General features: G+C 45.8%; 1 protein-coding gene across 3 annotated transcripts in view; it reads right to left on the bottom strand.

Moving 5' to 3' along the window:
- COG7 (component of oligomeric golgi complex 7) overlaps nt 1-25,001 on the bottom strand; it is a 65,031-nt gene that overhangs the window by 15,968 nt on the left and 24,062 nt on the right. For 2 of the 3 annotated variants that reach the window (XM_032157113.2, XM_032157115.2), the window contains exons 7-12: nt 20,306-20,504; nt 14,279-14,406; nt 12,549-12,703; nt 9,118-9,234; nt 5,961-6,026; nt 1,897-2,083 (exon numbers count right to left, since the gene is read on the bottom strand). In XM_032157113.2, coding sequence (XP_032013004.1) covers nt 1,897-2,083; nt 5,961-6,026; nt 9,118-9,234; nt 12,549-12,703; nt 14,279-14,406; nt 20,306-20,504 — 852 coding nt within the window. The remainder of the gene's footprint in view (nt 1-1,896; nt 2,084-5,960; nt 6,027-9,117; nt 9,235-12,548; nt 12,704-14,278; nt 14,407-20,305; nt 20,505-25,001) is intronic. The other variant, XM_032157114.2, reaches the window with a different exon arrangement.

Below are 25,001 nucleotides of genomic sequence, written 5' to 3' on the forward strand. Positions count from 1 at the left end.
AACAAGATCAGAAGCTTCACATACAAATCAGAGTGATGGACAGAGCCCTAATTCCCGGGGAGGTCAGGTCAAATATACTTGGCTGAAAGCCAAAGTATGTACAACCTCCATGAGTCCCAAGGAATTCCAAATAGCCTGAGAAAATAGTGATGGAAAGTGTAACCTTAGTTTTGTTATTATAAATGAACCCATTATAACAGACATAAATCAGATTAGCAATAAAGATAAACAGAGTTGCTTTAACCTAATCACAGAAGCATGGATGAATGAGTTTCCAGAATTGCTTTACAAAGTGTTTGTCAAGCTCAATGCAACCAGTTGGTGGGTCAAGGTGCAAAGAGATGGGGAGGCCCTGGGAGAATAGCACTGAAGCCTCAGACATGTCCAGGCCCCCTGTGCAGTTCATTCCAGAGCTCTAGGCCCTGGATAATTTTCTACTGCATCTGGCCAGGTGCGGTGGCTCACACCTGCAATCCCAGCACTTTGGGAGGCTGAGACGGGCAGATCACCTGAGGTCAGGAGTTCGAGGCCAGCCTGGCCAATATGGTGAAACACTGTCTCTACTAAAAATACAAAAATTAGCCAGGTGTGGTGGCGCATGCCTATAATCCCAGCTACTCAGGAGGCTGAGGCAGAAGAAACGCTTGAAGCTGGGAGGCGGAGGTTGCAGTGATCCGAGATTGTGCCACTGCACTCCAGCCTAGGCGACAGAGTGAGACTCCATCTCAAAAACAAAAAGTTTTCTACTGCATCTGGTGCTCCAGGAACAGCAATGTCTCCTCTGTCTATCACCAAGACTGAAGTTAAAGCCAGACCAGTGAAGGAGGGGGATGGTTCTGCAAAGGATGCCCATGGTCTTCTTATAACCCTGGAGGCCATTCCCAAGGAGATGTGTGACTCATTCCATTTGTTAGGAAGTTCTCCTGTCCCTGGACCCCAAGGGGCCCAAAGCTCAAAGTCAAGGGGAGCTTTATGGCAGGCAAACTAAGAATTTAAAGAAAAAAACCAGGAGGGAACACCAATCCCCAAGTCCTCATGGTCCCATGTGGAAGAACTTGTACTTGGGTAGACTCCTGGTGACTCTGCAGCCTGGCTCTTCCCTTGAGAAAGAGTAGTGACTTCTCTTGCTCCTCCTGGTATCCTGGGTTGGGATCCTGTATTACAGGTTCTGCCTGCCTGCAACCAGTACACATCTGGTCCCCTCTCAGGAGGCTGACCCTGAACAGGGCCAGGGGCTGTCCAGTTCTGTCTGACCAGCTAACAAGTCTCATTCTGGAGTGAATTACAGCAAGTCCCCTTAGCCACAGATCTAAACCCACATTCTCTTTTTTCCTTTTTTTTTTTTTTTTTTTTTTGAGATGGAATCTCGCTCTGTCACCAAGGCTAGAGTGTAGTGGCACAATATTAGCTCACTGTAAACTGTGCCTCCCTGATTCAAGTGATTCTCCCACTTCTGCCTCCCAAGTAGCTGGGACTACAGGCATGTGCCATCACACCTGGCTAATTTTTGTATTTTTAGTAGAGACCGGGTTTCGCCATGTTGGCCAGACTGGTCTCAAACTCCTGACCTCAGGGGATCCACCCAACTTGGCCTCCCAAAGTGCTGGGATTACAGCTGTGAGCCACCACACCTGGCCTAAAGCCACATTCTCTAACCTGGCTTTTATCAGTAATAAAGATCCATCTCTTCTAACCTCTACATCTGTATCTCAATGGGTTTCAAGTTTAATATATTAGCTCCTTAAAACCCCAACGTAAATGAGACAGAGAAGTAGTAGCAGGGTACGTCACAGCCCAGGGCCATACACAGGGCCCGCCTGTAACCCGGAGAGGGAGAGGGTGAGTGATGAGAGGAAGCCTTTCATTTGCAAGAATGCCATCCATTTGGTCTCATACCTTTAGGGTATAAAGTATTTCCATTAAACTGGCATATTCAGCAGGGTTATCTTTCTGGAGGTAATTATATTCTTGCCATGGGTTCTTGGCAGAGCTCTTCTTGTCTGTCAAGATGCTCTCCTGAAAACCAGCCAGGCTCCGGGGGCTGCAGGAATCAGACAGATACTTCCCAGCTGTGGACAAAATCCTGTAATGAAAGGAATGACCATTATGCCCTGAGCTATTTGCATGGAACTTTCTTCTTGGAGCAGTCAGACTGCTCCTTACTAAATTCTAAGATAATCCTCATGAGACAGACTGAATTAAGGTCCAGTTTATAAGGCAATGAAAGGATGCCCTTCATCACTGAGGAGTGAGCTGGGCCTCAGGTGCACAATAAAAAAAAAACAGTGTTTTTATTCCTGCTGAACACTCACAGTGCCAGAACATGCCATCTCCCTAATATGACCGACAGCCTACATAGGGGCAGCTCTCAGTTTAGTCTGGAACACTGTGCACCTTCTATGGAGACTTTTCTTGCCATATGAGCATCAGGGTGTAGGACAGTCAAATGCCAGCATGGGCCACCAGCACCACCATCAGAGAGACCGCCAGGCAGGATAACAGCTGGCTGGCTCCTGGAGAACAGTGACAGCAGCTCGCTGCACACCTCTTTACCCATGGACCCACCTGTCCTACATGCCGAGCTTGCATGGTATTTGTGTTTGGTGGCACTGGGAGGTTTATTTTTGTGGTTTAGGTGCTACAGAGAGATCTATTGAGGCTGGCACTTTCCAAACTCTTCGAGAAAGACAAACGCCTAGAGGAGGTTTCATATGATAATCCACCGCTTGTACTGCTGGGGAAGTGGAATCTTGACCTCCACCCTGTTTTCCTTAGCCCAACTTTACCACCCATCCTACCCATCTAAATATGTACAGAATTACATGAACACGTGTAACGCATTTTGACATATCCCAAATGTGGCTAATTCCCTGCCTTCTCCTTTACTGTAATTTCTTATGAAAACATTGCTTTCAACATAGCAGTTTTTAGGATGCACTCCTATTTCAAAAACAGATGCTTGAGTTGGTCAAGAAATGCCTGTACTTGCAAATAAATCCCAGCGATACAATCTTCCTCAGGAGCCACTGCTGACGTAAGCAGCTACCTGCCTCTGCCATTAAGTTCAAGTTCGTTCTTCCTGTTGCTTGAGCCAACCAGTAACTTTGGTTGGGTCTCTTATCTGTCAAACTGTGGCCTGTCTCTGCCATTGCCTTACTTCCAGTCCTCATTAGTTCTTGCCTGGATCGCAGCAGGCTTCCAACTAACTGGCTTCCCTTCCTCTAGTCCTCGAAGTTCTACTTAATCTGTCCTCCTAAGGGTTAGCAGAATGATCTTCCCAGAAGGCAAATCTGATTTTGGCTTTTTCCCAAAGATAGTGCTTCACAGGGGCATTAGAAAGGCTTGGCAGAGGAGAGGCCTTAGGGACCCTGGGAGGTTTCAGCCCTCTGCGCCATTAGCCAATGGCAGAGCTCCCAAAGGGCTCTTGCTTCTGTTCTGTGTCTAACACATGCTGTCTCATTTCCCTCCAACTGGACGGTGAGGACAAAACATGGACTGTTCTTCATTTGTGAATTACTAGCACTAGCACAGTGCCTGGTACGTGGCAGGGGCTCCACAACTGTTGAAGGATGAGTGACCCTGGCTTTAGTGACCAGGTCTTCGGGGGACAGTTCAATGAGACAGTCAGGTTTTGGAAATCTAGCATAAATTTACAAGTTTCCATGGCTGAGAAGTGGGCAATAACTTGTCATAGTTGAAGGAAGCAATGGAATTGTAATCCTCCCTCCTCTGTGCACACTGCGTTCTCTTGGCACAGCAATGAGCATACTGGCACATGCTGGATGCTCCCATTAATCTCTAAGCTCTTTGAGGGCAAGGATTGAGTTTAGTTATCTGATATCCCCAAGACCTAGCTCACAGCCCAGGAAAGCTGTGGCCCAGTGGGAAGGGAGGTAGGGGTGAGTAAAGTGGGAGACAGAGATGAGTGGGATGAGAGATAGGGGCGAGTAAGGCGAGAGATAGGGGCGAGTGGGGTGGGAGGTAGGGGCGAGTGGGGTGGGAGGTAGGGGCGAGTGGGGCGGGAGGTAGGGGGCGAGTGGGGCGGGAGGTAGGGGGCGAGTGGGGCGGGAGGTAGGGGCGAGTGGGGTGGGAGGTACGGGTGAGTGCGGTGGGAGGCAGGGGGTGAGCGGGGCAGAAGGGAGAGATGAGTGGGGTGGGAGGCGGGGCAGGAGGTAGGGGTGAGTTGCCAAGGAAGGTCTGTGCTCTTTGTTGGCAGTTTCTTCTCACGATTCTTTGTTTTCCGTCATTTCTGAGACCACCACCTGTCTTTAGTCCAAGATTTTTTGTGATGGTTTTCATTATGGGGAAAGGCTCATAGCAGGATAGAGTGGGAGCAGCTGCTGCTGTTCCTAACTCACTCCTGAATGCCCAGCACAGAAATTGTGTGACTTTCGGGAGTGAATAAAACCAAAGTGCCACAGGCATACAGTGGAGTGTGTGTAAATAATATAAACGAAGTAAATGGTAATTCCTAGGACACAGATTTTCCTTAATCTCTTAATGAAATCAAGTATTACATTCTGAAGGGTAAGGAGAGACTGGTTAGGAGCACAAATGGGGACACAATAGATAAAAGATGGGCCTCTCTCGGCTGCATTTTGCAGCCCAGAGAGGCTGAAAGCCTGGCTGAGCTTCAAGTCAAGAACAGCCTGGGTGTATCCAAGGGAGCTCCTGAAAGAGATGATGTCATCCTGGAAGCACTAAGCCTGGAAAGGGACAGTCACCATCTGTGTTCCTGGCTGGAAGGCTGCACAGTGTGTGTGGGGGGGGGGGGGGGGGGGGGGGGGGCAGGCGCCTGTAAAGCTTATCTTATCTCCCCATCAATATCACCAGCAGCACCTAGACTCTTACCAAGGACCACTCCCCACCAACAGGCAGGTGGCAGAGGCAACAGGTCAGAACGCGCTGGGCTGCTCCAGTGACAAGACTGACATTGGCCACCCAGCTCTTATGATCACTTCTTTGCAGAAAGGGATCATTTTGTGATTTACGGGCTGAGTAAAGCAAGGCTGAGTTGAAATCTCATCTGAGAGATTTCTCTCATCCTGGGCAGCTTGGGCCAGATATAGGGAGATTGCTGTGGCTCCTCTGTATTTTCCCAGCGCCCATTACTTACTTTTGGAACAGTGGTGCTTTCATTTCGCTTTATACCACCGCTAAAAATGTCATCACCCAGAGATTACTTTAGGGCAATAAAGAATCACCCAAGAAGGAGGTTAAGGGATTGCTGCTGGTCCCTCAAACAACTGTATGAAACAGACTTCTTCCCCTTAACTCCTAAGGAATAGAGGCATCAGTCATACCAAGGGAGTCGAGAGATTTCATTGAAAGGAATAAAGAAAGAAATGTGGGAAGCCAGAGCCCCTTGAAGGGAAAAACTGTCTGAGGAAGGCCACCTCAGGGCAACATAAAAGCCCTGGCAGGTATGAGAAGAGAGGAAGGGAGTAGAACAAGCTTTTCCAGGGCAGACCCCAGAGATTCCCCGTCGATACACAGCCCTTCAGCAGCACGGAATTGGACTGCAGGACCCAGAAGGCAGGCTGCCTAAGTTCACCCCGATCCTGAAGGCTGGCCCAAGGGACTTCACCACCACTTGTCACATCGTTTCTATATGGAAATTTATTTTTAGTCCCAACAACTAATTTATAAACAAGCAGTCGGAACCCAGCCCATTCCTAATTTGGAGACAAGATGCACTGTTTCCTCATTTAGGCTGAAACCACCATATCAAACCAAAATTACATGACCTCTGCCAAGTAGGACAAAGCCTTGCCCTTTTTAGGTGCTCAATAAATGTTTAATGATGACAATAATGACATGCTGTATCTAGGTACAGACAGTCCTCCAGCCCTGTGGCCTTCACATCTGGCATATGCTGTCCTTGCTATACTGTGTACTAGACCAAGCTCGTGCTGATCAGGAACCCCAGGGTCTAGAGGACAATGACTCCTCTCTCCTACCTGTTGGCTAGTTGCTGCTCGAAGTCCCCACAATGCCGCAAAAGCTCTCCACAGGTGGCTATTATCCTAAACAAAACAAAAAGCACTTCACGTTCAAGTATCTGGAATGCCAACCTTTACAGGACAAACACTGTCTTATTCATAAAAATCCTAACTATTTGCTCCTTTGGGTAGTTCTGGTTCTGGGAAAGCCGTTAAACATCTGCTGGCCCGAAATGTTTCATTCATTAGTCATTAATGTAAAAAGAAAATGCTGGTCCCTTCCAATAACCTCCATTGTCATTGGCATCTCTGCTACGAAAGCACAATTCTATCCATGGCCCCCTCAAATAATTTTACATTTCCAAAATACTCAGCTTTGTCCTTGAGAAAAACAGGGTAGAGACATTTTATATCTAAAATTTATTATTTATTTATTTATTTTTGCAACTGAGTCTTGCTCTGTCACCCAGGCTGGAGTGCAATGGCGTGATCTTGGCTCACTGCAACCTCTGCCTCCCAGGTTCAAGCGATTCTCCTGCCTCAGCCTCCCAAGTAGCTGGGATTACAGGCACGTGCCACCACGCCTGGCTAATTTTTGTATTTTTAGTACAGACGGGGATTCACTACGTTGGCCAGGCTGGTCTCAAACTCCCAACCTTAAGTGATCCGCCTGCCTTGGCCTCCCAAAATGCTGGGATTATAGGAGTGAGCCACCACATCCTGCCTGTATCTAAAATTAAAAAAAAAAAAAGTATTACTTAGTATTTGTTAGATGCCTGCTAGTTGCCAGACACAGAAAATGTTTTGGTACTAGACGTATCTTTCCCTGATCATATGAAAGGCAGGTGAAGATTAATCCATTTGTTTCTCAGAGATAAGCCCAAATGACCATCATATCCGTATTGAATGATCCTTTAATTTTCAAGTAATTTTATGCCAAGCCTCAAACTCCCAGCTGCTGAGTCCTTCAACACCAAACTCATAATGTTAGGACAAATCCAAGAATTAAAAACATCTTAAGTCTAGTTAACTTTTAACTTTCTCTAAAAGTGCCCATCATCACCAGGGTATCTAGGCATTCCATCATAAGAAAAGTTTATGAGAAGGTAAAATATTCCACTTCCCTTACGTGCAACAGAACAAACTTGTGCGTAATATTTTCCAGAATACCAAACCACCACGGGTGATAAGGGATACAGTTAGCATCTAGAATTACATTTTTTTTATTTAATTTTATTTTAAGTTCCGGGGTACATGTGTAGGACGTGCAGGTTTGTTAATAGGTAAACGTGTGTCATCGTGGTTTGCTGCACCTATCGACTCATAGAACATTAAATTTCATCAGAAAAATCCAGAACAGAGCCTGTGAGGTGAGGTAACAATCTAAAATGGTCCTGGGTGGTCCTGGATCTACCCAACAGCCTTGGGTGGGTCTGGATCTGCTCTGGCATGGGCCACCGCATTAAGAACTACATGTGTCACGGGCAAGGGTCAGGTAAGACATAAAAGTGGGTGAAGTGCGCCAAGTGAATTGCCATTTCTCTCTTGGGAAAATATATCCAGGAGGAATGGTTTTAAGAAAAAGAAACTTCCAGATTGCTTTTTGTTTTTTTTTTTTTGAGATGAGGTCTTGCTCCATCACCCAGGCTGGAGTGCAATGGCGTAGTCTTAGCTCACTGCAACCTCCACCCCCCAGGTTCAAGCAATTCTCCTGCCTCAGCCTCCCAAGTAGCTGGCATTACAGGCGCGTGCCACCATGCCCAGCTAATTTTTGTATTTTTAGTACAGACGGGGTTTCACCATGTTGGCCAGGCTGGTCTTGAACTCCTGACCTCAGATGATCCACCTGCCTCAACCTCCCAAAGTGCTGGGATTACAGGTGTGAGCCACCGTGCCCAGTCTGCTTTTCATCTGTTGTATGGTGCTTCCCTCCTCTGCCAAGTGGTCTGAGAGCCTAATCGCATCACTATTAGCCCACTTGGGAGAGGAGAGAAGCAGCGCACAACAGGGAACCTGTGCCCAGTTTCTCAGGGACCCCTGCTGCCAGCCCCAGTGGCTATGACAATGAGGCCCAGTGTTGCCTAAGCATCTCATTTTTTAGGTGACATTAGAAATCTGGATCATGTTAAATCTAGTTTTTAAATATTGGCAACAAATCCACTTATTAAAAACTGCAATGATCAAACATGTCCATAGGTCAAATCTGGCCATAGGCCAACAGTCCATGTTCTCCAGCTGGACATGTATGTCAAGGACCAAATCTTCTCAGGCAACTGCTGATCGAACCTCCATCAAGCCTCAGGGCCTGGGGCAAAATAGGGTGTCTACCTAGTGGCCCACAGGCCACACAGGCTATTCCAGAATCTGGCCATCAACAACCACTTGAGAGGGTCACCTCAATTCCTTTCACTGAACCTTTTTTGTTTTGAGACAAGGTTTTGCCCTGTCACCCAGGCTGGAGTGCAGCATCAGGATCTCGGCTCACTGCAACCTCTGCCTCCCAGGTTCAAGCAATTCCCCTGCCTCAGCCTCCCGAGTAGCTAGGATTACAGGCATACACCACCACATCTGGCTAATTTTTGTATTTTTAGTAGAGACGGGGTTTCACTCTGTTGGCCAGGTTGGTCTTGAACTACTGACCTCAAGTGATCTTCCTGCCTCAGCCTCCCAAAGTGCTGGGATGAAAAGCATGAGCCACCAAGCCCAGCCCTTTCACTGAACTCTTAAATGGCCCTTTCCAGGCCAAATAGCGTTGCCTAGAACCATTTAGTACCATGTACCATGGTTCTCAGATCCAGAAACAGGATCCAATCACCTGTGCATTTTCAAATACATAAGCCCTAAGTTATTTTAGGTCTATAAAAACTATAGGCTAAGGGGGTGGGGGGTAAAAAATCTCACATTAAATATAAAAAATTTAAGTCATTAAAGGAGATGAGGCATTTGTAAAGAACTTTTAAAAATATCTTAAGAGCTGGAGGGGTCCTTTTGTTGGTTGGTTTGGGTTGGATTTTATTGGTTTGTGTTTAGAGTCTGGAGTATTTGCTTTTTAAAAAGGCAGCGAAAGAAAAAAAATGAACCCCTTCCAAGCACATTTGTCATTTTTATATACTATATCATGCATGTTTATGCTGACTACATTAGGAATAAGCTTGAATTACGACCCCAGGTTTACCTAATGGAGTTCTGAAAAGCCGTCCAATCTTCCTGGAAGAGGGAGTCGGGAGGAATGTGGTCCAGTTTGCACTTCTTTCGTATGGACTGGAGAGTGCTGGTGAAATCAGACACATACCTGCCGGCAAAGGGAAGAAAATGGTAGGGAGGTCACCACTGATTCTCCAACTCTAAAGAGACCTGGAATTCTACAGCTCTGGACAAACTGCTAATGGCCTTGAGAGCATCTTTATAGGCTCCCACTGAGGAGTGAAACTGCTTGTAAACCTCGGAACACAAAAAGGTCTTCTCTATGTGGCAAGACTGTCTTCACCACCTGGTTGAGCAGTTTCTAAAAGAGATGCCCAAGAGGAGAAGGAAGGAATAATCGTGAAGTTGACTCCAGGGAGCAACCAGGTGAGAGATGATGCTGATAAATCCCCCCTCGTCCAGATAAGTACATTTCTGTGAAAGCAGGTTTGAAGAACTGTTTAAACATCACAGTCCCACAGTAATAACCGACTGTGACCTGGGATAATGTAAGGAAGGTCATGACATCCAGAGTACCTCTGCATCATTCTCATCCTCTAAATTTAGATTAAATACCGGTGGCACAGGGATTAAGGTTTCATTGCTGGCAAGGGTCTGACTTTAATGGGACAGAAGCATGAAAGTGGGTTCAAAGCCAGGAGATCCTCCCTCACAGGCTGCACTGTTTGCTCTCACTGTACACACATACTTTTCCCTCATAGCATCTAAAACACTGTAATTAAACAGCTCGTTGAGACAAGGCACGGTGGCTCACACCCGTAATCCCAGCACCTTGAGAGGCTGAGGAGGGAGGATCACTTGAGCTCAAGGAGTTCGAGACCTGCCTGGGCAACACAGTGAGATCCCATCTCTAAAAAAAACAAAAAAATTAGGCAGGTGTGGTAGCTCATGCCTGTAATCACAGCACTTTGGGAGGCCGAGGTGGGAGGACAACTTGTGCCTAGGAGTTCAAGACCACACTGGATGACATGGCAAAACTTTGTCTCCACAAAGAATACAAGAATCAGCCAGACGTGGTGGTGCATGCCTGTAGTCCCAGCTACTCAGGCGACTGAGGTGGAAGGATGGCTTGAGCTTAGGAGGTCAAGGCTGCAGTGGGCCATGAGCACGCCACTGCACTCCAGCCTGGGTGGCAGAGCAAGACCCTGTCTCCAGATAAAGAAATAGCCTGTATGATGCTTATTGCTGCTGCTAGACTTTAAGCTCTGGGAGAACAGGTCTGTGCCTCATACTTATATCCCCAGGAACTAGCACAGAGCTGGACATAAAGGAGGGAGTCATGTCCTCTGAAAGCTATGAAACCTATGACATTTGCATGCATCACAAGAGGCCTTGCCGCTTGCCCCTCCCAAAACGAAGCTCTAAATGAGGAAAGTGAAATGTGAGGACCCAGGGCACAGCCCCGAAAGGTCAGTCCATGCAGTGGAGACACAGGCCACTCAACGAACCAAGTGGAAGAAACGGCTTCAGCCCACTCCACTGACTGCAAATGATCCTGCTGCCCCCTTTACAGAGACCTCGATGCTTTCAGGTGGAAAGCCGCAAAACCCAGAGTACCACTGACAACACCTTCCCCTTGCACCAAGACAGGTGACAGCTTTCTAGGGTTATAAGTCCCAGGAGGGAGAGGGGCTGGCCTCAAGCACAAACTGACAGGGGAATGTTAAGGAACATGATTGTGCTTTAGCCATGGGAGGTTAAACAACTGTGTCACCACCTCTGCACTATGGTAAATATCCACGTGCTCTGCAGAAAGAGCAGGTACACACTGCGGGAGAAGGAGTTTTGTTTAGCCACTATTCTCAGGTATGGCTATAAGCAAATGCTTTCTCTATTTCATTAGCTGTCAATCCAGAATTCTAAATGGGTTTGTCATGAAATCTCAGAGGAAAGCGTAGCTTTCATCACATCATTTTTGTTCTCAAACCCTCCAGCTGTTTCTCACAATACACATTTCCAATTGTCAACCATGTCATAGTCACTGTGTTAGGGGCTTCAATGATATGCTTTTGGTTAATATTCACAACCTCTTTGGAAAGGAGATATTGTCATCATCAGTTTACTCACAGAGGAACACTACCGTCTCTAAGGTCCCCACTAGTAAGTGTCCAGAGCTCCTGTGCCCATTACAGTCTTAATACCCCTCCTTCTTGAACCACCAGTTGGCCGCTATACTCTATGCTTCATCCTAGTTCGAGTTAGGCCAACCTGCACCTGCCTTTCCTGCGTGCCCTGTCCTCCTTGCCCCTGCCTCCCTTAATGCCCTTCCCCAAACCCTCCTCACTACTGAACAATGTGCCATTTGAACCCTGCTCAAGTTAGCTTCGATCTGATTTCCCTGATTTTATAAGCATCAGCTATTTTGGTGACTTCAAAATCTTCCCTTTTAGAGAAGATGGCCTGGGTTTTCCAGATATACTTTTGTACAGTTTGAATGCTTAATATGGAAATGTATTATTTTTATTTTTTTTATTTTTTATTTTTTGAGACAGAGTTTTGTTCTTGCTGCACAAGCTGGAGTGCAATGGCACAGTCTTGGCTCACTGCAAGCTCTGCCTCTTGGATTCAGCGATTTTTATGTCTCAGTCTCCCGAGCAGCTGGGATTACAGGCATCCACCACCATGCCTAGCTGATTTTTGCATTTTTAGTAGAGATGAGTTTCGCCACGTTGACCAGGCTGGTTTCAAACTCCTGACCTCAAGTGATCCACCCGCCTCAGCCTCCCAAAGTGCTGAGATTACAAGCGTGAGCCACCACACCCAGCCTGATGTTTCTTTTTCTGTAGGAACACATCCAGGCTCATCTGGCCACACGAGATGATGTGTTCCTATAGAAATGCCTATGTGGAACTGCCCTTGGAGGTGCTGGATGCCCGATGGCAATGCCAGGGAGCTCTGGGTCCAAGGAGCCTCCACAGTTCACAGAGGCATGCTCAGTATTTCTGGATCAATCAGAGACAAGGCTTCGCCATGTTGGCCAAGCTGGTCTCGAACTCCTGAGCTTACGCAATCCACCTGTTTTGGCCTCCCAAAGTACTGGGATTACAGGCATGATTCACCACACCAGGCCAAAGATCCCTTTTCTTGCTCAAATAAACTTTGTTAAATTTAACTTGTCTAAGGTTTCTTTTTTTTTTCTTAACATACTTTAACTGCTGCACAAGTTTCCCTCATGAATACGTCACATCTTATGTAACCTTCCCTAATGGGTAGACATTTACGTTGTTTCAAATGTTCTACCATTACAAACCATGCCACTATGAATATCCTTAACAACATCCTCTTGGGTTCAGGTGCAAATTTTCCCAGGGTTCAGAGAACAAATACAGAACACGTGCATTTTTATCTGGGACAGACACTGCTCCAATGTGGCCCGTCTGGTCCCTAGTTCCCCAGCCTTACTTGGCAAAGAGGGATTTCAGGGCTGACAGCAGGCCGCAGGTCCCCAGGCCATTGGTGAATCTGATGCATCTGTCAACGGCTGCAGACGCCAGACCAAACAGCTTGTTCACGGAGTGGCTCAGCTCCTGCACACAGTCAATCACTTCCCCATGCTCCTGGTCAGCAAATACAGACAAACAAAGCTGCATCAGGCTTTAGAACAGACAATGTTGAGATAGGGGAAGACCTCCACGCCCTCTCATCTGTAGTAAAATCACTTAATAACGAAGTCAGAAATATAGTCCCAACCTTTGAACGCTTCTCTAGAGCCTGAATCAAGGGAGAACAGTCTAAGTCATCAGTGGGATCATGGAAATTCACTCCTGGCATGATCGAATGTCTGTCTACTTGATCCTAATGTTTTTCATTGCTTTCCTCTTTTTCTGTGATTATTAAGATGGCATCTCTCCCTCTGGCTCTCGAGCTAGGATTCAAATTCTCCTTATCAGACGCTCCAAAGAATGTAGCAAAAGGGGGCTAGGTGCAGTGGCTCAAGCCTGTAATCCCAGTACTTTGGATGGCAGACATGGGTAGATTGCTCGAGCCCAGGAGTTTGAGACTAGCCTGGGCAACATGGCGAAACCCCATCTCTACAAAAAATTAGCCTGGTGTGGTGACATGCACCTGTAGTCCCAGCTACTGGGAAGCTGAGGTGGGAGGATCGCTTGAGCCTGGGAGATCAAGGTGGAAGTGAGCTGTGACTGTGCCACTGCACTCCAACCTGGGCACCACTGGACTGCAACCTGGAGGACAGAGCAAGACCCTCTCAAAAATAAATAAATAAAAATAAATAAATAAATAAGGCAAAAGGAAAATGCTTCCTTCCTTCAGGGGCAAGTATGGCACTGAAGTGCAATAGACTTTCTAGGTATATCCCTAGAAAACAAGAAAATGGTAAGAGGCAGTAGATTTGAACTACTATAAGATCAATTCTGAAGTATCAATGCACCTCATGCTAGACAACCTTATGACTTGAAAACAAAATAGTATTTGAAATGGAAATGGCCTCAGTTCCACCCCTGGTGCCCATATGGTGAACCTGCCCCTGCAGCATTGCCCATGAGTGCTAAGATCCTGTGCCCATTTGCATGTCTTCCTTAAACAAAAGACCGCCTTAGTAGGAAATTACTAAACGAGGGAGATTATCAACTTATCCCCAAAAGATTTAAGCCTCTCATTTTGTTAAACCTTCATTGGGGATTTTAAATAGAAAACTAGGGCCCGGCAGCATGGCACATGCCTGTAATTCCAGTACTTTGGAAGCCCCAGGTGGGTGGGTTGCTTGAGCCCAGGAGTTTGAGACCAGCCTGGGCAACATGGCAAAACTGTCTCTACAAAAAATACACAAAAATGAGCCAGGCGTGGTGGTGCGTGCCTGGAGTCCCAGCTACTCAGGAGGCTGAGGCAGGAGGATCACTTGAGCCCAGGAGATCGAGGCTGCAGTGAGCTGTAATTGCACCACTATACTCCAGCCTGGGCGACAGATGGAGACCCTGTCTCAATCCATCGATCAAGAAAATTGGTAGCAAATATACGGTCTCATTTTACATTGGGATTACAAGAGCCCACAAGTGCTTAAAGGCCATATTTCAGCACCCCAGATCCCAACCCCCAGCCCTCTCCCAGACGTGGCCAAGAGCCTAGCTAGCAGAATGCTTCCTCAGTGGCCCCAGGACGCACTGCGACTTTACCAAAGGCACGGCGCTCATCTGGATGAGGAGGTTGCTCTCTTCCATGTTCGCATACTTCAGCTGGTAGGGTTTGTATGGATCATACACAGCATCCACCAGCTCCGTGACTTTTACCAGATTGTGTTCATCTTTAGGGAATCAGAAATGTAAAACGATAATGAACAAAGAATCTGAAATTAACTGTGGGAAAGCAACAATCAAGAGGAGCTCTACTAGAACTTTCCCCATTTGATCTCCAGAGGGGACTACATTTTGTTAAGCAGCTTTTGTCATTCATGGAAGCTTCTCCTACAATCAGTTCAGCAAATACCTGGATAAATTTGGGCTTTGCACATTGTTTGCCTAAAGCACTACTAAAGACACCAGCCCCCTGAATCCCATGACCCATCACGGATAAGAATCCCTTCAAAAGATAACCCTCACTGGCCGGGCGCAGTGGCTCACGCCTGTAATCTCAACACTTTGGGAGGCAGAGGTGGGTGGATCAACTGAGGTCAGAAGTTCGAGACCAGCTTGACCAACATGGAGAAACCGAAACCCTGTCTCTACTAAAAATACAAAATTATCTGGGCATGGTGGCACATGCCTGTAATCCCAGCTACTCAGGAGGCTGAGGCAGGAGAATCACTTGAACCCAGGAGGCGAAGGTTGTGGTAAGCTGAGATCGCACCATTGCACTCCAGCCTGGGCAACAAGAGCGAGACTCCATCTTAAAAAAAAAAAAAAAGATAACCCTCATCAAGGTCAGGTTCAAGAATTGCCACAGAGGCCGGGCGCGGTGGCTCACACTTGTAATCCCAGCACTTTGGGAAGCTGAGGCGGGCAGATCACCTGAGGTCAGGAGTTTGAGACCAGCCTACCCATTATGGTGAAACCCCATCTCTACTAAAAATACAAAAATTAGCCAGGCATAGTGGCAGGCACCTGTAATTCCTGCTACTCGGGAGGCTGAGGCAGGAGAATCGCTTGAACCCAGGAGGCGGATGTTGTAATGACCCAAGATCACGCCACTGCACTCCAGCCTGGGCGACAGAGTAAGACTCCATCTCAAAAAAAAAAAAAAAAAGAACTGCCACAGAGAAAAGGTAATACAGAAAGAACAATTCCCATGCCACATGTTCCTAGGACTTCATAGAAACAGGATACCCCCACTGGCAGGGCGTGGTGGCTCACACGTGTAATCCCAGCGCTTTGGGAGGCCAAGGTGAGCGGATTACTTGAGGTCAGGAGTTTGAGACCAGCCCTGGCCAATATTGTGAAACCCCGTCTCTACTAAAAATACAAAAAAAATGTAGCTGGGCATGGTAGCACACACCTGTGGTCCCAGCTACCTGGGAGGCTGAGGCAAGAGAATTGCTTGAACCCAGGAAGCAGAGATTACACCACTGCACTCCAGCCTGGGTGACAGAGTGAGACTCCGTCTCAAAACAAAAACGAAAAACAAAAGGATACCCCATAGCCCAGGCATTCCAAAAATCCCTACATTCAACCACATAAAAATGTAAAACACGCTGTATCAAAATGTAAATGTGCATATTCTACAACACAGTAATTCAATTCCTGAAAATCATCTCAAAGAAATCAACAAATACACAGAGATAGAAGGATGTTCATGGAAACATGGCTCAGAATCAGAAAGCTTTGGACACAGTCTCAACAGAGGATTAGTAAATGTAATAGCCCCACTTACTGGTATCCTCACATCCTTCTGGTCCCCTCCTTTAGCTAGTTTTATTATTACTTCTATAGCCTCATCCTCCTTTCCTCTTCCTCTAGCTCTCAGCCTTCTCTCAGTTCCTAAAAGCTTCCTTCTGTTCATATGCTGATCCTCTGTCTGGAAGGACCGGCTTCGTCCCTTCCCCTCTTCATCTAGTTAACTCCTACTTCTCCTTCAATACTCACTCAGCTAAAGGCTGCTGCTCTCGATTTCTGGCACCAATTTTACAAGGTTTTGTAGAGATGAGGTAAAGTAATGTGGGTCTAACGTGGTAATAATCAAATCTGCACATGTATAGAATCTAAAGTGTTACTTCTTTTTTCTTTTTCTTTTCTTTTTTCTTCGAGGCAGGATCTCACTCAGTTCCCCAGACTAAGGTGCAGTGGTCCAACCATAGGTCACCACTGCCTTGGCCTCCCAGGCTCAAGAGATCTCCCCACCCCAGCCTCCTGAGTAGCTAGTACTACAGGTGTGTGCCACTACACCTGGCTAATTTTTTCTTTGTTTTTGTAGAGATGGGGTCTCACTATGTTGCCAGGGCTGATCTTGAACTCCTGGACTCAAATGATTCCCCCACCTTGGCCTCCCAAAGTGCTGAGATTACAGGTGCCAGCCCCCATGCCTGGCCCAAAATGCTGTTTCTGAATGGTGGGTTGAGAATGATTTCTTTTTCCTTTCTTGTTTTTTTCCTAGATTTTTCTATAATGATAAAGTCAACCTAAATTTTTTAAAATTTACTTTATATTGCATATCTTTTATATTTTGAATTGTATTAGGTACATGTATTAACTATTAAAATAATAGAAAAAGTGTTGAAGGTAAAATTAAAAGTTAGGCAATATATTTACAACATATTTGATAAACAATGGTAAAAATTCCTCACTATATAAGGATCTTTCAGGAATATGCACCAAATTTGTAACCGTGGTTAAAGTGGGATTATAGGAGAGTTATTTTGTGTCACAGATTTCTGTATCATTAATTCTTATAATACATACTTTTGTTGCTTTTTATAATATATTCAACAATATATTATTTTAAATAAATTGCTCTTACAAATTAACCAGAAATAGGTTAAACTCCCAAACAGAATAACAGGCTAAAGAATAAGCAATTCAAAAAAGAAAAGATACTTTTTATAATGTAACTTTTAAACTTGCTAATAACCAAAGTGAAAAACTAAAATGATACATCAGTAATTGTCTAAGAACCTGGCAATGACAGGAGAAAAAAAGAATCTAGTGCTGTTGAGGGGATGGGAACACAGCACCTTCGTTCACTACTGATTACAAAAACAGGTCTAAAGAACAAAACTTGTCAGGAGGCTGAGGCAGGAGAATGGCACGAACCCAGGAGGTGGAGGCTGCAGTGAGCCAAAATCACGCCACTGCACTCCCACCTAGGCAACAGAGCAAGAGTCCATTTCAAAAAAAAAAAAAAAAAAAGAACAAAATGTGACAAGTATCTTCAAATTTTTCATTTCTGAGCAACTGCAAATTTAAACTTATCCTGAGGAATAATCGGAGCTAGGCTCAAAAACTAATGTATAAAACAGTTCATTATAGTTTTATATATCATAGTGATTAAAAATTGTAGTAAATTGGCCGGGTGTGGTAGCTCACACCTGTAATCCCAGCACTTTGAGAGGCCAAGGCAGGAGAATCACTTGAGCCTAGGAGCTTGAGATCAGCCTGAGCAAAATAGGAAGACCCTGTCTCTACAAAAAATTTTTAAAAATGAGTCAGCCTTGTTGGCATATGCCTGTGGTCTCAACTGAGGAGGCTGAGTTCAGAGAATCACTTGAGCCCAGAAGGTTCAAGGCTACAGTGAGCTGTGATAGTGTCACTGCACTCTAACCTGGGCAACAGAGCAAGACCCTGTCTCAAAAAAACAAAAAAAAATAAAGACAACAAAACTATGTCTTAGGAAAACATTTAATGACATAAGAAAATTTTGAGCATTTCAAAAAATGAAAATTTAAGACTGTCTACAACCAATATTTTAAGATATTTTGTATCTATTATATAACATATATTATATGTAAATACATAAAAGTATATAATATATTTAATATATATTATGTATTTATTACATAATATTTATATGGTAGATATTATTTATATTAATATTTGTGAACAATGTATATTTATATTTGTATTACTGGAAGAAAATAATGTTCTTGGTGGCTCCGACTGATGAGTTTATGGATTGTTCTTACTCTCTTTCTATTTTTATTTTTGTGTGTGTTTCCAAAGAATTTTAAAGTTAAAAGAAAAACTAAAACTCCTTTGGAAAACCTCAGGAAGAATCATTAGTAATCTAGGTCAGGTGTGGTGGCTCACACCTGTAATCTCAGCACTTTGGGAGGCCAAGATGGGCGGATCGCTTGAGGTAAGGAGTTTGAGACCAGCCTGGCCAACATGGTAAAATCTCGTCTCTACTAAAAATACAAAAAAAATAGCCAGGTGTGGTAGTGTGTGCCTGTAATCCCAGCTACTCAGAAGGCTGAGGAAGGAGAATTGCTTGAACCGGGGAGGCGGAGGTTGCAGTGAGCCAAGATCGCACCACTGTACTCCAGCCTGGGCAACAAAGCAAGTCTCTGTCTCAAAAAAAAAAAAAAAAAAAAGAAAGAAATCTAAAGTCCCAGCCGGGCACGGTGGCTCACACCTGCTGTAATCCCAGCACTTCAGGAGGCTGAGGCGGGTCGGTCACCTGAGGTCACGAGTTTGAGACCAGACTGGCCAACATGGCAAAACCCCATCTCTACTAAAAAATACAAAAATTAGCCTGGTGTGGTGGCACACACCTGTAGTCTCAACTACTCAGGAGGCTGAGGCAGGAGAATTGCTTGAACCCAGGAAGTGGAGGTTACAGTGAGCCAAGAGATCACACTGCTGCACTCCAGCCTAGGCAAGAGTGAGACTCGTCCCATGGCTGACTAGCAAAGCACTTCCAAATCTGTCTCAAGGGTGGTTCTCTTCCCCACTACGTCCATCCCCAGGGGAAGGATGTGGCCGTTCCTTGCTCCATCTTCGTCCCACTGTGCTGCGGCAACTCGCCTTAGCCCAGCTCTCTCAACTCTCCTTAGCCACTTCCACAAAGGCATCACGGTCCCTTGGAAGCTTCCCCATCCACTGGGCCTTTCCCACAACTAAGGCCTGACCTGTGAGCATGCCAAAAACACCGATGAGTCATCAGGAATCCGAACAGTAAACACTCCTTGGAACGTACGAGGCAATTATACACAAATGTAATTAAAGAGAATAACTATTAAATAAACCAAGTCAGTGACACACAGCCGCCGAACAGCAGAACAAGGCCTTCCTGAAGCGATTTCCTGATTTGACAGCAACATGCGTCACGGGGTCTGCGTTCTTTAAAAATTTATGAAGCTTTTAACATAGACGGGAAAGAGCTTGGAGAGCATCACACACCGGGCACTGTTTACCCAAACGGGAGTAAGGGGTGCTCTGCTCTCAGCTGGCCACCAGAGAAAGCCCATTTTCTCTACAACCACCTGTAGTCCTAACACAGCTCCCCCGCCCTGGGACACTTGCTGTTGCTCCTTCAAAAAGCTCCTGTAGGCTGGGCGCAGTGGTTCATGCCTGTAATCCCAGCATTTTGGGAGGCCGAGGCAGGCAGACCACCTGAGGTCAGGAGTTCGAGACCAGCCTCAACATGGAGAAACCCAATCTCTACTAAAAATACAAAATTAGCCAGGCGTGGTGCTGCATGCCTGTAATTCCAGCTACTTGGGAGGCTGAGGCAGGAGAATTGCTTGAACCTAGGAGATGGAGGTTGCAGTGAGCTGAGATCACACCATTGCACTCCAGCCTGGGCAACAAGAGCAAAACTCCATCGCAAAAAAAAAAAAAAAAAAGCCCTGTAGCCTATTTGTTCTCTAAAACTGACTTTTGAGGTTGAACTATCTGAGGCTTCGTGATGACTTCAAAGGATAAGCACACTTGCCTCCTGGTGTAATCTGCCAACTCTTTGCCTTATATAACATCTACCTGCCTCACTGTGATGCCTCTTTTACATCCCAAGCCCCGCAGAGGTGTCCATCACTTCCCTGGAGCACGTAAGGCACCCAGACAGCATTGGAGCCAGGCAAAGATATTAAACAACTATTTCCTTGATGGCAACGTTTTTTCATGGAAAAGCCCTCCACATCTGCTGAGAAGGAAAACACCAATCCCTTCCATTTCTGTAAAATCAGTCATCTGAAAAGGCAAACAAATCCAGGCCCCAGAAGCTTCAGAAAGAGCGAGTAAAGACAAGCTGGAGAACTGGCAGGAAGGAATGTTTACGTAGGTGGGGGAGCAGTGCCATCTCCAAGCCCTTGGCGAAGTGGGCGGTGGCGTCGTAGAACTCTAGCAGCCTGGTGAGCTCCTGCTCGGGCCCTGCCCTCTCCACGCCGTTGCTGAGGCAGGAGGGCAGCGAGGGCATGAGGGCCCCCAGGGTCTGAATCAGCAGCACCATTACCACCTCGTGGGGCTTCTGGAAAACCTGCAGTGAGAGAGAGGTGTACCTGCCTTAGCACATGGAGCCAAATAGGAGCCCACCTTTTTTAAAAAACTTTTTTGAGATGTCAGGCACGGTGGCTTATGCCTGTAATCCCAGCACCTTGGGAGGCCGAGGCAGGTGGATCACTTGAAGCCAGGAGTTCAAGACCAGCTTGGCCAACATGGCGAGACCCTGTCTCTACTAAAAATACAAAAATTAGCTGGGTGTGATGGTGCATGCCTGTAATCCCACCTATTCGGGAAGCAGAGGCAGGAGAATCACTTGAAGCCGGGAGGTGCAGGTTGCAGTGAGCCAAGACTGCGCCACTGCACTCTAGCCTGGGTGACAGAGCGAGACTCTGTCTCAAAAAAAAAAAAAAACTTAAAATTAAAAATTAAAAACTTTTTTGAGACAGGGTCTCACTCTGCCACCCAGGCTGAAGTGCAGTGGCATAATCATAGCTCACTGCAGCCTTTAACCCCCAGACTCAAGTGATCTTCCCACCTTAGCCTCCCAAGTAGCTGATACTACAGGAGCACTACCACACCTGACTAAATTTTTATTTTATTTTATTTTTTTGGAGAGACGGGGTCTCACTATGTTGCCCAGGCTAGTCTCAAACTCCTAGCCTCAAGCGATCCTCCTTCCTCAACTTCCCAAGGTGTTGGGATTACAGGTGTGAGCCACATCACCTTTTAAAGAAGTATAACTTTTAAAGAAGCTGTCTCCTGGGTCATCTCAAAAGGATCTCCCCTGATAGATGAAAAGTGGTCTAGTTTAGAGCTATAAGCCCAAAGTTTTCCTCATGGCAAATGTGAACATGCTCAGAAAGTAAACTGGCAAGACTTGGAACTTGCAACTTGCCTAGAATAACTGGCAAGTTCATGTTTATCAGTGGCCCCAAGTGTCTAGCTATTTTCAAATCTAACGAATACATTCATGTGGCATTTTTTTGATGGTCACCAAAAATTAACTAGAGAGAGAACTATGGGACAGGTGTGGTGGCTCATGCCTGTAATCCCAGCACTTTTGGAGGCCTAGGTGGGTGGATTACTTGAGGTCATGAGTTGGAGACCAGCCTGACCAATATAGTCAAACCCTGCCTCTGCTAAAAATACAAAAAAATTAGCTGGGCATGGTGGTGCAGAACTGTAATCCCAGCTACTTGGGAGGCTGAGACAGGAAGATTGCTTGAACCTGGTAGGCAGAGATTGCAGTGAGCTGAGATGTTGCCACTGCACTCCAGCCTAGGTGACAGAGCAAGACTCTTGTCTCAAAAAAAAAGGAAAGAAAAGAACTATAAACCAACATGCCTTACGAATACATATGCAAACACCTTCAAGAAAATACTAGTAAGCTGAGTTCAGCAGCATATTAAAAAACATTGTACACCATGACCAAGTAGGATTCACCCAGGAATGTGAGAATGGTTAAACTAAACAAAAATGAATCAAGGCCGGGCACAGTGGTGGCTCGGCCCTGTAATCCCAGCACCCGGGAGGCCAAAACAGGAGGATCACTTGAAGTTAGGAACTTGAGATCAGCCTCAAAAAATAAAAATATTATAAATCTCTGATTTTTTAAAATGAATCAATGTAATACACCACATTAACAGAATGAAGGGAAAAATACATGATCATCTCAATTAATGCAGAAAATATATTTGACAAAATTCCATACCCTTCATGAGAAAAACACTAAACTAGGAACAGAAGGAAACTTCCTCCACATAATAAAGGCCATATATGAAAACCCACAGCTCACGTGATACCTGATGGTGAGACATTGAAAGCTTTTCACCTAAGAACAGGAACAAGATAAGAGTGGCTTTTGCCACTCTATTCAACAAAGAACCAGAAGTCCTAGCCAGAGCAACTGGACAAAAAAAAAGAAAGAAAGAAAGAAAGAAAGAAAAGGCATCCAAATTGAAAACAAGAGTTATCTCTGTTCACAGATGACATTATTTTATGTGTAGAAAATCTTAATCCACAAAATACTTTTAGAGTTAATAAACAAATTCAGGACAAGTGCAGAGTGGCTCATGCCTGTAATCCCAACACTTTGGGAGGCTAAGGTGGGAGGGTCGCTTGAGCCTAGGAGTTTGAGACCAGCCTGGGCAACAAAACAAGATCCTGTCTCTATAAAAAACGTTTAAAAATTAGCCAGGTGTGGTGGTGTGCAGCTGTAGTCCCAGCTACTCAGGAGGCTGAGGTGGGAGAATCACCTGAGCCCAGGAAGTGGAGGCTGCAGTGAGCTGAGATTGCACCACTGCACTCCAGCCTGGGCGAAAGAGCAAAACTCTGTTGCAAAAAAGCAAACAAACAAACGAACAAACAAAAAAACCAGGCCAGGCGCGGCAGCTCACGCCTGTAATCACAGCAGTTTGGGAGGCCAAGATGTGGTGGTGGGCACCTGTAATCCCAGCTACTTGGGAGGCTGAGGCAGAGAATTGCTTGAACCCAGGAGGTGGAGGTTGCAGTGAGCTGAGATAATGCCACTGCACTCCAGCCTGAGCAACAGAGCGAAACTCTGTCTCAAAAAAAAAAAAAAAACAGCTAAACTGCTGAGGACTCTCCAATTTGTGTTTCTTCCAACCACCTACTGGATGTCACCACTAGGATGCATCACTCTCACTTGGAATTTAAAAGCAGTCAGAATTGGAATTCATTCTTTTGCCACTGACCTCCCCAGACCTGCTTCCTTCAACTTCTCTGTTCCCATCAGTAACATCTCCATTCAACCAGGATGAAAACTGCCTTCTGACTCTCTGTTCTTGTGGTCCATTCATCAGTTACCAGGTCTTAACAACTGTTCGTTCTTCTTGAACTTCAACATTTCCATCACCATCCTCTACCAAAGGTTCTTACCTGTCTCCAGCATAGCCTCATCAGTTCACCCTCTAGACCACAACCAAATTCGTTATTTTTAAATGTTATTTTTAAAATTCAAGGCCTGGCACGGTGGCTCACACCTGTAATCCCAGCACTTTAGGAAGCCAAGGTGGGCAGAGCGCTTGAGGGCCAGGAGTTCGAGACCAGCCTGCGCAACATGGTGAAACCCTGTCTCTACTAAAAAATACAAAAATTAGCCAGGTACGGTGGCATGCACCTGCAGTCCCAGCTACTCCAGAGGCTGCAGCATGAGAATCACTTGAAATGGGGAGGTGGAGTATGCAGTGAGCCCAGATCGTGCCATTGTACTCCAGCCTGACCAACATAGTGAAACCCCATATCTACTAAAAATACAAAAAAAAAAAAAAACTTAGCCGGGCGTGGTGGCACACGCCTGTAATCCCAGCTACTCAGGAGGCTGAGGCAGGAGAACTGCTTGAATCCAGGAGGCGGAGGTTGCAGTGAGCCAAGCTCATGCCATTGCACTTCAGCCTGGGCAACAGAGCGAGACTCCGTCTCAAAAAACAAACAAACAAAAAAAAACCTGCTACAACTCAATAATAAAAAGGCAAATAACCCGTTTTTTTTTTTTTAATGGACAAAAGACCTGAATAGACATTTCGCAAAGGAAGATACACAAATGGCCAATAAGCACGTGAAAAGTTCCTCAACATCCTTAGTCATCAGGGAAATGCAAATAAAAACCATGATGAGATACTACTATACACCCACCAGCATGGCTAAAATTAAAGAGAATGTTAAAGAGAATGTCAACACCTAATTTTGGCAAGGATGTGGAACAACCAGAACTCTCACACACTGTGTAGGAGTGGAAAAAGTACAACCACTTTGAGCAAAGTGGTTGTTTCTTTTCTTTTGCTTTTTTTTTTTTTTTTTTTGAGACGGAGTCTCACTCTGTCACCCAGGCTGGAGTGCAATGGTGCGATCTTGGCTCACTGCAACCTCCACCTCCCAGGTTCAAGCGATTCTCCTGCCTCAGCCTTCTGAGTAGCTGGAATTACAAGCATCTGCCACCACGGCCAGCTAATTTTTTGTATTTTTGGTAGAGACAGGCTTTCATCATGTTGGCCAGGCTGGTGTTGAACTCCTGACCTCAGCTGATCCGCCCACCTCAGCCTCCCAAAGTGCTGGGATTACAGGCATGAGCCACCACGCCCAGGCATCTTTCTTTTTTTTGAGACAGGGTCTCACTCTGTTGCCCAGACTGGAGTGCAGTAGAGCAATCATGGCTCACTGAAGCCTCAACTTCCCAGGCTCAGGTGATCCTCCCACCTCAGCCTCCTGAGTTGCTGAGACTACAAGCATGTGCCACCACGTCCAGCTAATTTTTGTATTTTCTGTAGAGACAAGATTTTGCCATATTTCCCAGGTGGGTCTCAAACTTCTGGGCTCAAGCAATCCTCCTGCCTTGGCCTCCCAAAGTGCTGAGATTACAGGTGTGAGCCACCACGCCTGGCTGGGCAGTTTCTCACAAACCTAAACATACACCTATGCTTTGACCCTGCAATTCCACTCCTAGGTATTTACCCAAGAGATGGGAACATGTGTCTACAAAAAAAACCTACAGAACAATATTGAAAGCACCTTT

The sequence above is a fragment of the Hylobates moloch genome, unplaced genomic scaffold (assembly GCF_009828535.3).
Source record: "Hylobates moloch isolate HMO894 unplaced genomic scaffold, HMol_V3 SCAFFOLD_6, whole genome shotgun sequence".
NCBI lineage: Eukaryota > Metazoa > Chordata > Mammalia > Primates > Hylobatidae > Hylobates > Hylobates moloch.